The 16,636-nt window shown below is 37.9% G+C and overlaps 1 protein-coding gene across 4 annotated transcripts in view; it reads left to right on the top strand.

The window, feature by feature from the left end:
* Nucleotides 1-16,636, top strand: part of Nbas (NBAS subunit of NRZ tethering complex) — a 305,952-nt gene that overhangs the window by 16,148 nt on the left and 273,168 nt on the right. For all 4 annotated transcript variants that reach the window (XM_087907244.1, XM_087907242.1, XM_087907243.1 and 1 more), the window contains exons 7-9: nucleotides 9,355-9,488; nucleotides 11,758-11,891; nucleotides 12,915-13,013. In XM_087907244.1, the coding sequence (XP_087763370.1) occupies nucleotides 9,355-9,488; nucleotides 11,758-11,891; nucleotides 12,915-13,013 (367 nt within the window). The remainder of the gene's footprint in view (nucleotides 1-9,354; nucleotides 9,489-11,757; nucleotides 11,892-12,914; nucleotides 13,014-16,636) is intronic.

Raw genomic sequence — 16,636 nt, 5'->3', positions numbered from 1 at the left:
ATGGAATTAAAGCAGACAGTATACTTAAAGATGTGTTGACCTCAGAATGGAAACCAGGACATATGTTATGTTGGGGAAAGGTTTTCGTTTTTGTTTCCACAGGAGAAGAAAGGCCATGATTACCATTAAAATTGATAAAGGTTAGATTTAAACAAGAGAGACATTAATTAGAAGAGATAATAGTTAATTAAGCCGTGTGGCTATTTAATCTAATCTAACCTATAAAACTAACAAATGTTTTTCATTTGATCAGAAATAACATGCCAAAAGAGAACCTCCCCAAAATTAGGGTTGGGGAAGGGTTTTGTTTTTGTCTTTTCAGGAGAATTAAGTCATTCAGCTAAGAAATCCAAAGACCACTTGACAAATAAGACATCTGAAAGTAAAGGACAAATCATCCAAACACCAATGTCCCAAGAAAAAGAGTAAATTGCCCTATTAATATATCACATTTCCAATAGGATAACGTTTCATAAATCTTACCAAATGTTTCTTTCTGCTATTCTCTACAGACATGTAATGCAAATGATCTTTTTGTTGTACCAGTCCAATTAAAATTAAAAAGTGAATGCTGGCTTTGGTTTTGGAGTGTGGCTCTCTCCTTCTCTAAACCCAAGCATGCTTATTAAAGTAAAATCAAAAATCCCTGTCTCATGTCAGTAGGGCTGCCTTATATGGGACAAAAGAAAAATAAATATTTAAGAACTATTTTATTGCCACTAATCTCATTCTTCTTTGGCTTTATAGTGACTCTTTAACAGCTTTTCTTAAGATATATATATATATTATATCAAAATTTATGATTATATATACATATATAATATAATATATAATTGTATATATATGTAAAATGAAACTTTTTGTCCTGGCATTAATGGTCATATGAATAAAAATGAATGAAATTTGTGCCTTGGCAATGCTTTAGCATGCATGGGCAGCCCATATATGGTGGTTCTGTTGAATTTGTCCATATTGGGTTTCATGGTCTAAGTTGGTAAGGATGATTCACCACATCTCTTCCCCAAGAGGGCACCAGATCTCGTTACAGGTGATTGTGGGCCACCATGTGGTTGCTGGGAATTAAGCTCAGGACCTTTGTAAAAGTAGGCAGTGTTCTTAACCCCTGAGTGATCTCTCCAACCCCAGTGGTCATATAGAGTACTAACTAATTGTAGAAAAAGGTTTTATCTACCTTCCTGTACATGACTTTGGGTTTGATTTTCTGCAGTAAACCATAAGCATGCTTAACACTGATCTTTCAAGTCTCCAAAGGAGGATGGTGCCCCACAAAGACAACTCTTCAGGACTATGATAGCACCACTGAGCTTAAAAAAAAATCACCTAAAGATCGACTTTCGGCTACAAACCGCTCAGAACATTTTTGAGGTGGCTAGCTGAGATGAACCAGCCTCACAGACTACTCTAAACAGAACTTGAGACAAACCCCCTGCACTTTCCCATTACACAGAGACTGGACAACAAGTGATTAAGCTACCTCTCTCAGGACTTGACAATTAACCCAAATTTTTCTTTACAGGATCCCCCTAATGATACAGTTGCCCCCAGACAGCAGGAAGTAAATTTAAGAATATGATGCCCACATTCCCAAGAGGTGGGGTGGATGGTTTTTGGTCATTCAATGAGTTATGCGTATTTGCTATTGTTTAGGGGGGTTGGTTACAAGTTGTTATTGGTTATGGTTAGGAGGACAGTTGGCCAAACGAGAGTAGATTCAAAGTTCTTGTTTTGAAAAGAAAAAAGGGAAGATATGGATATGACAAGATTAAAAGGTAGATTATTGAATCTACTTTTAAAAAAGCAGCTACTGGTTTTAAATATTTTACATTGGTTTAAATTTTTATATATTGTATACAAATTTTGTATATTGATAAAACTTTAAGATTAATTTTGTTAGAACATACTGTTCATATGTTTCTAATCTGGTTCAAGATATTGTATCTTTACAGCTCATTTCATAATATAATGTAAATTTCTAGTTCTTGAAAGCTACTATTATCAACTGTTTAGGATAATATGGAAATGCAGGTTGGTAATTAGTCACCTATTACATCTAAACTTGTAGTCATATTAGGTGTGTTTTCGAGGTCAAACAAATATATTTTAGATAGACAGGTCATTTTCAAATACTTCAGAGATCTACAGAATATGGCATTCAAGACGTTTTAATAACATAGGTTCCTTTTTTTATGACAATGAGACATGTCTGCTCCTGGCAGGACCAGTCTATTTCAGAGAAGATGATGGGCACTGAAGAAACTCCATGGAGTTTACTTTCTTTGTGACAAAAGTAAGCCACTGGGCAAGATAATGCCCCTGCCTTGACTGCTGACAGTATGCTGTCCTAATTGGTCAAGCAGGACATAACAGAGAGTGACTGCCAAACCTTGTCATGATAAGGCGGTGCAGTCTTTTAAAAATTCCACTTCATAGAAAAGTCTGTGAAATATTCTAGGCCTTTAAACTGAAAATGGGTGTGGAGGAAATTTGGATGACTCTCCAGGCAGCCAGTTGTTTTGATAATTTCTCACATTTTTTTGGATGTTGCTTTCACTTCCTGTTTATTCAGTTAATATTGTCTCCTTCTTGGGTCTCTGAGGAAGTTAAAGACTAGATAGTTATAGTTTTCCTTGTTTATAAGACTCAGAAAAGAAATTTGCTAAAGAAGTGTGTAAAGTGTATAAGATTGAGAGATATCAAAACATAGTAATGCACGTTATGACAGAAAATAAGTTAGGTACAAGACTTGGACTCACCAAGATGGGATAGATAATGGAGTATTTTCTTTGAATTTGTCAAATGCAAATGGACTAGACATTGTTGATGTACTTATTGCCTGTATATGTTGTATATAGTTATTGTACTTATTGTATATAGTTTTCTTATATTAGTTATAACCTTTTTTATATTAGACAAAAGAGGGGAAATATAGTGATATTTTGTTTATGATATAGCAAATAATGTTTGCCTGAAGATCAGAGTGCAAAGTTAGCTGCACTAGTCAGCCATACAGGTCATGCAGTGGCGGCACACACCTTTAGTCCCAGCAGCCACAGTAGTTAGCCATAGAGGTTGGACAAATGGTGGTGCATGCCTTTAATCCCAGCACTAGAGAAGAATATAAGGTGAGACAAGACAGGAACTCACTGTCTTTTTCAGTGAAGATTTCATAGAGGTAAGAAGAGCTCTCTAGTGACTTTGCTTTTCTCATCTTCAGCTTGAACCCCAATATCTGTCTCTGGGTTTTCATTATTTGTGCTACAATCTGTAATATGCACATAATTTTTAAATGACAGAGAAATTTTGAATTAACATGTATAAACTTTACTCAGTGGTGCATGATTGCTACTTGGGAAGTGCTAAACAGTAACTACCAGGTACTATGATTATACTATTGATTCTAACTGTGGAGTATGGTTTTTATTTTATTAGTCAAGGTCATTCTTAGCCTACCCATCTATCTTAGGGATTCTATTGCTGTGATAACTCTATGACCAAAGCAGTGTAGGGTGGAATGTGTTTATTAGGTTTACATTTCCATATCATTGTTCATTATCAAAGGAAGTCAGGACAGGAACTCTAACAGACCAGGAGCCTGGAGTCAGGAGCTGATGTAGAGGTCATAGAGAGGTGTTGCTTACTGGTCCCCCCACGGCATGCTCAAGCTGCTTTATTATAGACTCACAACTACGTGCCCAGGAATGGCACCACCTACAATGGGTTGGGCCCTCCCTCTTTGATTACTAATTAAGAAAATACTTTACAGGCTTGCCTACAGCCTGATCTCATGGAAGAATTTTCATAATTAAGGTTTACTTTTAGTTTGAATTGTTGATGTTAAATTGAGCCAGCACACCATCTTGTGGCAGTTTTTTTTTTTTTTGGCCAGGTGTCCTGTGTTGTAGTGAACAGTTGTGTTCAGTTTTCTCAGTCCCACTGTGTATCTTCCCTTGATACAGTTCCTTCTGCCACACAGCTGCTGCTTTTACAGTGCATTGGTTCATTATCCTGCCCTTGTGAGGTCAAGTGTAGCTCCTTCTGCAGACCTTTCCTCTGTGCTCCTCTCCTCACCAGTCTGTGACTCTCTGTTACTCGTCTGCCTGTAGCAACCCTTGCCCTGATTTTTCTTTTCCAACCGAGATTATGTGTTCCTTATTTAATTGCTATGATAAGAATATTTGACCAAAAGAACTTTAGGAAGAAAGCATTTTTCTAGCTGGCTCAGGTTTTACAGTTCGTTGTGGAGGTGACCACTCGTTCCATTGGCTAAATAGTCAGGAAGCAGAGAGAGGAGAGGAAAGGCAAGGTGGGGTTGTAAAAGCTCAGGGCCCACCCTTCACTGATACACTTCCTTTAGATGACTCCACTTACAAAACCTCTACAGATTTTCCAATAGTACCATCGTCTGGGGGCCAAATGTTCAAGAACACGAGTTTGTGGAGAATATTTCTGTTTATACAGTGTGTATACAAACCACATTAGGACCTTGCACAGGTATAACCTGAATTTACTTCATGCACTTCTCTCGTTGATAGTTGCTAGATTAGGTCAGGTCTGCATAAGGGTCAAGAAGTCTACAGAAGAGTCATGTGAGCTGTTCAATTGCCTATTTGCCAGTGCAGTTTTCTTGCTGGTGGAAGACTTAGGAAGTCTGAGACAGGCTTCTTCTGAGCATGCTCACTCAGTGTTGAAGTGATCCTGACACACAGGGAGGACCCCTTTGAGTGTTTGCATTAGGCACCTGCTCTTAGCCAGCATGTAAACTAAAATGCCACAAGTTAACAAGGAAGCTTCAACTGTTCTGTATTTTGTACATAGTGTATTTGTTAGAGTTTTTTAGTGCGTACAGTTAATGTGGCAGCCTAGATGAGATAATGTGGTAAGAACTAATGGTTTATTTTGTGGGCTTCTGAATGTCGGAATTTATGATCTTAATGCTGCATTAATAGCTTCTCTCCATTTCCTATAATGCGAGGCAATGATCATTTGCTTATTATTGGACTCATCTTTATGGGAATCGCTCCCATATGCCAAATGATATTTCATGTGTGTGCCTGGAGAAGAGGGGCCAGATTGTCGTTAATGCATTTTTGAGACTGCATATTGCAAAGTCTGCAAACTGAAATAGGAGCTATTTGGTTCCACTTTGATATTTTTCAATTATTGTTTTATAAAAGATAGGCCATTTGAGAATGATTGAAATATGGGCTGGAAGTTGTTTGACTCTGTTCACCAGACCATTGATGGCAATTCAGTCTTCTTCTTCTGCCTTAAAAATGGCAGATGGAATTAGACCTTTGAAGAGCTGTGGTGCTGACTTTTTGTCCTCTTGCCGACTACAGGAACACTGAGCGAGCCCATTGGTCTACTGATGCAGGCTGGGCAGGCTGATGGCTCCTGGTTGCCTCTTACTTTCTGAAGCCTCCTCAGCTTACTGTTAGATGCTGCACAAGCACGGTTTCTTTAAATATGTGTCTTGACATGAAAAATACAGGAACATAAACTATTTGAAATGCCCAGACTTTGAAACAAACTACTCAGTTTTTAAAGTGTGAGTCCAATGTCTCAGGTTATCAAGATCCCTTTGCTCTCCCTCTTTCTCTTTTTTTTTTTGTATTTTTAGTGAATTTTTTTATTATTGGAAACATAGTATACATTCTTTGTAGCAACCAAGGATGAACAAAAATAGACATTAAAAATCATCTAATATTCAGGAGTTTTTCTCTAATACTGTAGCACATTATGTTTTACACAAGTGAACTGTAAGGAAATCTGTGTTACTTCTTGTTGCTGTGCATAGACTCTTTTTTAGGCTGACGTTTTAGACGGACTTTCCCAAGTTGCCTTTTCAACCCAGTTTTTATGCTAGATGTAGGTATTTGGACACAGATATTCTTATTATCAAGAGAACCCTAAGCATTCTGATAAAATTGATCTCTGAGTAGCAAGCGACTCAGTATCATATTTGATTACTTTTAGATTAAGATCATTATTAGACCTTTATGCAGATACAGTCATCAAAATATTGCACCTATATTCATGAGGGATATAGGTATGTACTTGTTTTCACGTCCTGATTTTATACTTTTTAGTGATGGTCTCAAAATTGGAGTGGCGGTTGTTGCTTTTTTATTTTCTGAAAAGTTTGCACGGAATCTGATTTGATTTTTTTTTCCTTAAATGTCTAATAGAATTTATGAAAAAAGTTGACTTTTTTATAAACAGGATTTGATTCAGTTTTTAAAAACAGATGTTAAAAACCTTTAAAATTTTGACTTTTGCATGAAATTTTTCATACAATTCATAGCTATGAAGTAGTTGATGACATTCTCTATTTTATGTTTTCTATTATCACTTTGCTGTCCACTGGAATCTGTACTGATACTGCTTTTGTTGTTTCTAATATTTGTAGCTTACATCATTTTTGCTTTCTCTTCATTTAAACCATAGGATCCATTTAGTTTTCTTCAATATATTGTGTTGATAGTGTCCCACTTCATAATTGGTTGATTTCTTTAGCCAGGTCTCAGTCTATTGCGTATGCTCCTCTAGAATGCACTTTTTGGCAGGTTTCCTGCTTCAGCTCCTCCGACGCCAGCCTCACCTGCTTGTTAGGTTATGCTCTAGTCATTTTGTGTTGTGTGACCAAATATGTGTACGGAAACTATGTAGGATGAAGGATGGAGTGGCTGCTTTGTCAGCAAGATGGTATTTAGAATGAGCTCATGGACAGATGCTTGAGAGTGTCTGTTCGGGCGAGTACAGATATGTTTAACAAAGGAGGGAAGTCCTGAGATGGTAACGCCAAATAGAACACTTTCTCCAATTTTAAGGACATCAGAGATCCATGGGACATTCAATTATGTAAGCAACATGATACGATGTGATAAATACTTTAGAAGAGTTTGCGCTCGGCATATTTGGTGCACAGAGACCACTGTCTGCTTTGAAGAGTCAAGGAAGGAGAGATGCAGCTGGAAAGGGACCATCTAGCAGAGGTAGTAAAGTGTGTGGAGGGCACAGGTTTGTTTATTTCCCAGGTGGTGAGGTTGGTGTTAGGGGTATCAGTGGGTACGTGATGGAGGGGAAGCTAGAACACTGTGATGGGGTCTTTTGTGAAGGATCGTCTGTGTATATTGAGAAGTCAGTACTTGTGTTGTTGGAAGCAGAACCATCAGGGATTTTAGGGCAACAGTAAGATGTGATCTGTATATCTTCCTATTTGAAAAGTTACCTTTGGAAAATGCCAAGGAGGGAAGAGAGGAGAGACACACGTGCCAAGAGTTGGTCCAAGGCTATCGTAAGAGTCAGAGCAAGAGGAGATGAGACCTGGCTGCAGGGACGAATCAGAGGCCGCATGCCCTTTGTAACTTAGTATCCATCAATCAGCATGTCTGCATCTCACCCTCCCCACTGTCCTCCCTCTGGAACCACCTTTGTGCGCTCAGATTTTGTGAGATCAGCTTTTTAAGATTTCATGTATGAAATAGATTGTACAGTACTGTCTGTGACTGCCTCATCTCATTTAACATAAAGATCGCCAGTTCCTCCATGTTGATGCAAATGATGGGACTGTATTCTTTTTATGGCTGAAAAGTATTCCATTAAACACACGTATATATCATATTTTACTTATCTGTCATCAGTTGATAAATACACTTTCTGTTCCTTGTCTGTTGTAAATAATGAAGTAACAACATGGGAGCATAGTTATCTCATAGATCTCGTTTGCTTTGAAAATAAATCAGAAATGAGACTTCAGAGTCATATGGAAGATTTATTTGTAATTTTAAAATCAATTTGCATATGGTTTTTATTAGGACTGTTAAGATATTTATTATCAAAATTTTAAAACTTTATGATTAGGAATAGCTCTTAATTTATCTGCCTTAATATATATATATATACACACACATATATGTATATATAATTTATTTCAAAATTTTAAAACTTTATGATTAGGAATAGCTCTTAATTTATCTGCTTTAATATATATATATGTATATATAATTTATTTTCATATTTATTTCTTAGATTGTATTTTCTGACAATATACACTGCTTTTACTTAAAAACCCTTGGTGGTACTTTTAATGTTGTGGATTTTTAGAGGAGCTGAACTCAGTGGCTTGGAATAATTACTGATTTTACCAACTCTAGGCTAATGCTGCTTAAATTTTTTCTACTTATGACTCCAGTTTGTTTGTGAAATTTATTGTCTCCAGATATCTAGATATAGAAACTAGATCTACAAATTAAATATTTATTGAAAATAAACCATACAAAATGTATTTACAGATATTTTTGGTATATATATATATGTATAAAAGTAAAATCTTTTATTAAAGAGGAAAACAATCCTTCATACTAATGAGATAGATGTACTTGCTTATGTGATACTGCACAATATCAAACATCTTTAGTGTTTTGCAGAGTTTGGCTAACACTTTTATTTTGTAGTCATCAATGCTGAGACTATGCTTTGCAAAAATACATAGTACCAAATGACAGAAGTATGTTTAATACCGTTTAAAATTGTGCCATAATTCTAAACCAAAATTCTTTGAACAGTTTCTCAAGCTGTCCTTAACTAGCAATTTTAAAACCAAACATTCAAACACAGTACAGTCCAAATATTTGATACATGCTGAGAAATAATAGGAAAGTATTAGAAGTCTTTATTTTCTGTAAAAATGTTTTTCTATAAGAGCAGACAATTTTGTGTGTATAGTAAAGAGACTAGTTCATTGTATGCTGTCATTTTTGAGTCCTAGTAAGGATTTCAGGCTGTCTTCCATGGTGTTGCATGGTCTGACATGTTGTACATGTCCAAGGTGCGTGTGCTCAGAACCTGCAGTAGAGTTAGGGAGTACAGTATGAGTGAATACTGCCAGGGACACTCCAGATTTCTTATGTGTTTGATTTTGATTCAATTTTTGGTCATTGTGTGCCCAAAATATTTTTATCATTCTCACTTTTTTTTTTGCCACCCCATACAGCAACACAGTTTAATAACTTATGCTCTGGGCTTTTGTTTACTCTCAATTTCATCAGTATTTGGAGTAGCTTATTCTTGAGCCCTTACTAGTCTAGGGCATGTTCAGCAATTATCAGAGGTCTGGAATCATTAAACTGCTTTGCTTATGAAGTAATGGAGCCAAAGTTTGCCATGGTTTGTGCCTTGAAGTAGGTTTCTGGGAACTATTGTTTTGACTGAGCATTAGGTCATTTTAGGAGATGAGGTACTTACTGATAATTTATGCTAGCTACAGTAATTTAAACTATTTTTTCTCTTTATTATATATTGTTTAAAATGCTTCTTTTCTTTTTGCTCTAGTTCCAAAGGACCCAAAGCCCCAGTGGAGACGGGTAGCATGGAGTTATGACTGCACACTCCTGGCTTATGCTGAAAGTACCGGGACCGTAAGGGTGTTTGACCTCATGGGAAGTGAGCTCTTCGTCATTTCCCCGGTGTGTGTACATCTTAAATCACCCCGCCCTGTGTGTCTTCTCTGTATAAGTTGCAGTGGATGAGTGTGAAGAGAGGCAAAATACAAGTATAAATGAGAATAATAAGCTATGATCTTAAAATATTTAGCATCTAGTTAGATAATTATACTTATGTAATTTTTAATTTTTGTATTTGTTAATGAACTTTGTAGCTATAAGCCATTTTACAACAAGAAATGAACAGAAATGATTAAACTCTTTGTTTTTCAAGACAGGGTTTCTCTGTAGCTTTGGAGCCTGTCATGGAACTCTGCCTGCCTCTACCTTCTGAGTGCTGGGATTAACAGCATGCGCCACCACAACCCGGCTCAGAAATGATTAAACTCTTAAGATTAGGGGATGTCTGAACTTAAAAGGGTTTTTTCAGTCAATGAGGTAGAGACTAGCAAAGGATCAGGTCCAGGGAAAATTTCTCCTGTCTTTCAGGAACAAGGCTCTAGTTAGAAACCTGTCTCCTGGACTCAGAGTGAAGGGCTGTGTGGTAGCTTTAGGAGAAGGAAAGCACTGTTTTAGTGGCTGTACATTGCTATAGAAATAGGGATGGGATAATGTGAAGCAGGGAAGCTTAGGATCTGTATGAAGAAGCAGTCCTTGTTTATGAATTGACTAGCTGACTATTGCATGCTTGGTGGTTGGTCCTGATGGGGTTGAAGTCACAGTTTGAGCATGAACAGTGTGTTGGTTCATGCTTTGCTTCCTCCATCTTTGGCCCTCATCATTTCACTTAGGACATCTCAGTTTCTCTTTTATCATGGTATGGATTGTTGATAGGCTATTGTGAGCAAAGAAACCCGTGAGTTGTTGCAACTGAGTCAACTTCTAGAGCAGCTGGACTTTGTTACCTTAAAAAGGATAGGAATTAAAAGGGAGAGTAGAGAAAAAGCAACGGACTGCCTTAGGAAGATAATGCTGAGAGCCAATGATTCAGGGAATGCTTTTCCTAAGAAATAACAAGTAGAAACATGGAAAGAAGGAACAGAGCTCAGATTATAGAAGTTCCACAAAACCTAACTAAGGTTCAAATTATCATTTAACAGGCAAGTGCTGTTCAGTGGGACTGTAATGAGCACTGCCCATGTGCAATGAACACATTTTCAAGTGGTTGTCATGGGGATGTGTGAAATTTATGGAGGCTGTGTTTTATTTAATTACAGTACATCCAGCACATGATCATTTTAGCATGTAATCATTGTGAAATGTTGTGAGGTGTTTGCATTTTTTGCTTTGGTACTAAGTGTGAAATTTGGCAAGTGCTTTGATATTCTTATTTGTAGACTCTATGTTTGGATTAGGCCTCTATGGGTGTTTGTTGAGCAGTTATAGATCATGAAGAACTCTTTGAAATGTTGGAACAAAACTTTTTTTCTCCATTTTCTTGAATTAATTTCTGTGGGCCTGCAAATTAATTTTTAAAAGAGACAGATTAGCATAATAAAATGTTTATTGGTACCTATATTTCTGAATGCATGGGGCTTGATAGAAAAGTGAAAACCTAAAGAAACAGTTTGAGCCAGGAGCTTATGTCCTGTAAAGTGTGGAGATGTGGCTATACAAGGGCAATGGAGTGTGGGCTGCTAGGGTTGCTGCGCTGTGGGAAATGATGTGGAGATACACGAAGGACTAACTGATCTTTAAAAGACTTACAGGCTTATTTAGGTGTGCTTCTTTTTCCTCTGCCTACTCTGGAGGGACACTATTACCAAAAGAAATTTGTGCCTCATTTTTAAGTAAGGGAAGAATAGAGGGCCTTGCCTGTCCATTGATTTTTAGTTGCTTTAGCCTAAAATAGTCTTGCCAAGATGGGGCATTCTGATCACGTTCTAAGTAGATACTGTTATGAATGCCTCCAAATGTGCTTAGACTTTCAGACCTCCATCAGCATGGTTAGATAGTTGCTTGATTGAAAGGCTGACATTGAGTGTGTTGTATCCTCCCCTTTGAATTGTTGAGTAGGCACATGGAAAGTGCTCAAAGTCTTTTTAGCATAGATTGTTGAAGTGGAGATTAATATTTGAGAGCTTATGTCTGGGAAGAGGCTAAATGGTGGCATCTCCTGCATTTCCCCCCCTCTTGATTTTACAGGGAATTTAAATAGGAATGTGCTTATTTGGCTGAGCATTCAAGGAGCCTGCTGTGGTCTAAACTTGGTTTCACAGCCAATGTCTGGGATATTGTCTAGTTGTGTGCTATTTTTCTGCTACCTCTATAATAACTTAATTTCCTTTTTCAGGCATCTGTCTTTCTGGGTGACTTGAGCTATGCCGTTGCTGGGTTGGTATTTTTAGAATACAAAGCAAGTGCACAGTGGTCTGCAGAGCTCTTGGTTATCAATTACCGAGGAGAACTTAGAAGTTACCTTGTCAGGTAAAAATGCATTGGGAATCATTTTGATGTGATGTTTATTCTTCTGAGCCAGTGTCTGATATTGATATTTCTTTTTGTCAAACTATGAAAAATTGCAAATACATTAGGCACTCCGAAAGACTTGTATAGTTAATACTCATACATTTATTTCTTGTATTTCATAGTGCATTGGAAGCGTCAAGTGCTTGAGAATGCATATTATTAAGAGTTCATTATTTGCTCATAGTTTTTTCAGAGATATACTCTGCAGACAGTGGGCTGCACAGATCTTAATTGTAGCTCTCTGTGAGTTTGATTAGTGTACTGATTTGTACCATTCAGACCTCTGTCAAGAAATAGAACATTGTCACCATACTAGAGAGCTCCCTCCTCCCTCCCTCTTCCATATCTACCCATTACAACTACTATTTTCAAAGACTTTATTTTTAATCATAAATTAGCTTTGCCCATTGAGACAGTTCACATCAATGGAATCATATAATATATATATAAAATACAATATTTTGCAGAAATCTCATTCATTCAACATATTTTGAAATTCATATATTTTTGTATATTTTATTACCTTTTAACCAATGATTTATCTTTCATGAATTATACAAATATATTTACATTTATATACACAGATATCTCATGGTTTGTTTATTCATTCTTTTGTAGATAGACTTTTCAGCTTGGGACTGTGGCAAACTGGACCATTCTTGACCATTGGATCATGGCACAGATTGTATGATGGCCATTCTTGCATAAGTCTTTATGGATAACCATTTTTATTCTCTCTGGGCCATTATCTTCCAATGGTATTGCTGGGTCATAGGGTCATGTAGTTTATTTTTATAGGAAACTTTCAGACTTTTAAACAATATGATTTTATCAGTCATCTCCCCACTGTAGTGTGTCTGGTTGTTTTATGTCCTCAACAATGGCTGGTGTTGTCTGTCCCCAAAGACTAACTGCTTTAGTATCTACTGGTGTCCATGGTGCTTTAATGTTACTTTTTCTGTTTTGCTTTCTTTATCTTAGTGTTGGAACAAATCAGAGCTACCAAGAGAGTCACAGTTTCAGCTTTAGTGGTCATTATCCACATGGAATAAATACCGCTGTTTACCACCCTGGTCATAGGTAAGCAAAGCAGCCATCTGTTCTCTTACTTACTGGACTATTAGGTACATACATAAATCTTGGTGTCTTCAGTCTGTACTCCTGTGTATAATTGCATTTAGTATCTATAACATTGTATTTATATTCTGGTCCTTCTGCCTCTGAGCCAGACAAGATACTGGAAATTTCATTGAGAAGTTTGTCCAGTCCTATTAGCCTTCTAGACCTTCTCTCTCTTTTTTGTATGTAAGACCTGTCTCAGCACTATTTGAAGGACTGAGGAAGGACCGTGTCTGCAATGCCTTCCTATGAAAAGGTCTCAGTGGACATCACCTGTCCACTTACAGAGTCAGGCTAACTTGTTGCTTGCATTGTATCTCTCAGTACCTCTGCCCTCTTCTTCACAGTTACTTTGCTTCATTGTTTACCCACCATCCCCACTGGAGTTTACTTGAAACCATGAATGTTTCTACTTTGGTGACGTTTCCTCTTTGTAACTGGAGACTGAAATTGACATGTGTTTTGTTAGTTGGCCAAGTTACCTGTCTGGTTCTCTAAATGGAATGAGTATCAGATTTTGAGTCAGATGAACAAAACATGAGATCTAAATTTTTAGTTTGATTTCTGTGTATTAGTGAGTCTTAAATGTTCTGTCATTGTGCTTGAATCTCAGACTAAGAATGTGTACAAGCTTTGTATGCCAGGCATAGGTAAGTCTATAGCTTTTTGTTCAGGATTTTATAAAATTTTTAGGAGGCAGAAGAGCTTGCATACGCCTGGTCACGGACACTCAGACACATACACACACTAGAGATACACACAGACACATAGACATAGGCACACACACATAGTCACAAACACACAGATACACGCATGCACACATAGATGCACACACACAGACACAGGCACACATACATAGATACAAACACACACATGCACACATACTTAGATGCACACACACAGACACAGGTATACACACAGATATACAGATACAGACACAAACATAGGCACACATACATAGATGCACACACACAGACACAGGCACACACACATAGATACAAACACACAGACACATGCACACATAGTTAGATTCACACACACAGACACAGGCATACACACAGATATACAGATACAGACACAAACACATGCACACATACATAGATGCACACACACAGACACAGGCACACACACATAGATACAAACACACAGACACATGCACACATAGTTAGATTCACACACACAGACACAGGCATACAGACACACAGTCAAACACAGACACATACACATAGATGCACACACACACACAGACACAGGCACATAGACATGCACACACAGACACACAGGCAAACACAGGCACATACACATAGATGCACACACACACAGACACAGGCACATAGACATGCACACACAGACACACAGGCAAACACAGGCACATACACATAGATGCACACACACACAGACACAGGCACATAGACATGCACACACAGGCACACAGGCAAACACAGGCACATACACATAGATGCACACACATAGACACACAGAAGCAGGCACACACACAGACACACCGACACACAGACACAGGCACACACACAGACACAGGGACACACACACACACACTCACGTTCATGATCCCGTTGGCTTGTCAGAGAGGAAACAGTACCGTTAGTTGTAAATCTTATTCCCTCTCCTTCCTCACAGTGTTATCATTTCCTCAAATTTAGTTGTCTTGTTTTCATTTCATATCCATGGAATCACATAGAAGATACAGCAGTCTTGCTCTCTGACTTGATGTTTGATTTATATTGCTCTAGTTCACTTATTAACACTAGTAGGGAATTTCATTTTATCTCGACTGTGTATCATGTTTCTTCATTCTCCTGTAGATGAAAATTTGATTTTTTTCAGGATATTTTTAAAGTTGCAAAGTTGTAGTGTGCTAACAAACATTGCATATTACTTTGGCACATGTGTGCATGAGTAGCTGCAGGATGCAGAGCCAAGATTTGACTGGCTGGCCTATTGGGAAGGAATATCTCCAAGTTCATCAGATAATGCCACCATTCTTCACAGTAGTTGTACCAATTTACCATCAGCATATGAACCTTTCTGTTTTTTTCTCATTTCTTTTTGTTGTCTGTAATAAGGAGGCCTACTTGTTTGTTCCCAGCTGTCAGCCCAGAAATAATCACACAGAAACTGTATTATTTGCAATACTATTTGGCTACTTTGCTCTAGCTTCTTATTGACTAACTCTTATATCTTAATTTAATCCATTTCTATTAATCTGTATATCTCCATGAGGCTGTGACTTACAGGGTAAAGTTCCCAGCATCTGTGTCTGGTGGGGCTACATGGCTTCTCTCTGACTCCACCTCCTTTCTCCCAACATTCAGTTTGGCTTTCCCTGCCCATCTAAGTTTTGCCCTCTCAACAGGTCAAGGAAGTTTCTTTATTCACCAGCAGTATTCACAGTATGCAGAGGGGAATCCTACATCAGTTGTTGCTGTATTTTTCCCATGTATTGAAAATAGATTCTTTTTCATACAAATATGTTCTGATATTTTCCCCTTCTCCCATTCCTCCCAATTCCCTCGCCATCTCTTTTCCCATCTCAATTCATACCCTTTCTGTCTCTTCATTAGAAAACAGGGAGGCATCTAAGGAATAGTAATAAAATAAAATGCTATACAGTAAATAAAACAAAGACAACCAAATCGAAATAGAACAAAACAACCAAATAAGAAAAAGAGCCAAAGAGAAAGCACAAGAAATGCATTTAGATGCAGAGACACATGTTTGTACACATGGGAATCCCATAAAAACACAAAACCAAAAGACAGACTATATAAGCAAAGGACTTGTGAGGTTTAAAGTAAAAAACGTCCTGACTTAACACTCTGAGACAAAGAATCTCCAAAGATGCCATTGAGTTTATTTTGTGTTGACCATTTGCTACTGAGCATTCAGCCTCCCCTTTGGAGCGGTTTGTTTCTCCAGTGAGACTTCCTGAGAGGAAACTCATTCTTTATTTGCAAGATAGAGATAAATCCCTGTTTAGGTGTGTGTGTGTGTGTGTGTGTGTGTGTGTGTGTGTGTGTGTTAGTTACTTCTCCTTTCAGCCCTAGGATGCCGTCTGGTGCAGACCTGTGCAGGCCCTGTGCATGCTGCCTCAGTCTCTGTGAGTTCATATGTGCATCTATTCTGTTATTTATAGGGCCTTGTTTTCTTGGCTTTCTCCATCCCCTCTGGCTCTTAGACTCTTTCTGCCTCCTTTTTCAAAAGGTTCCCTGAACCCTTGACAGGAGGGATTTGATGGACACATCACATGTAGGTCTGAGTATTCTAAGGTTTCTCACTCTCTTCATTGTTTGGTTCTGGGTCTCTGGTTTTGTTCCATCTGCTGCAGAACGAAGCTTCTCTGATGATGACTGAGTAAGGCACTGATCTATGAGTAGAGCAGGTTGTCATTAGGAGTCATTTTATTGCTCTGTCCTTTCAGTAGAACAGTAGTATTTAGGTTTTCCCTAGGTTCTTTCCATTATCCAGTCTCAGATTCTTGACCACCCTGGGCAGTGTTGTGCATGGGTTCTATCACATGTAGTGGGCCTTAAATCAATCAGATCTTAGCTGGTTACTCCCACATG

This window comes from Myodes glareolus, chromosome 6 (assembly GCF_982192425.1).
Source record: "Myodes glareolus chromosome 6, mMyoGla1.1, whole genome shotgun sequence".
Taxonomy (NCBI): Eukaryota; Metazoa; Chordata; class Mammalia; order Rodentia; family Cricetidae; genus Myodes; species Myodes glareolus.
Note: the sequence above shows the minus strand (reverse complement) of the source record. Positions and strands in the feature narration are given on the sequence as shown.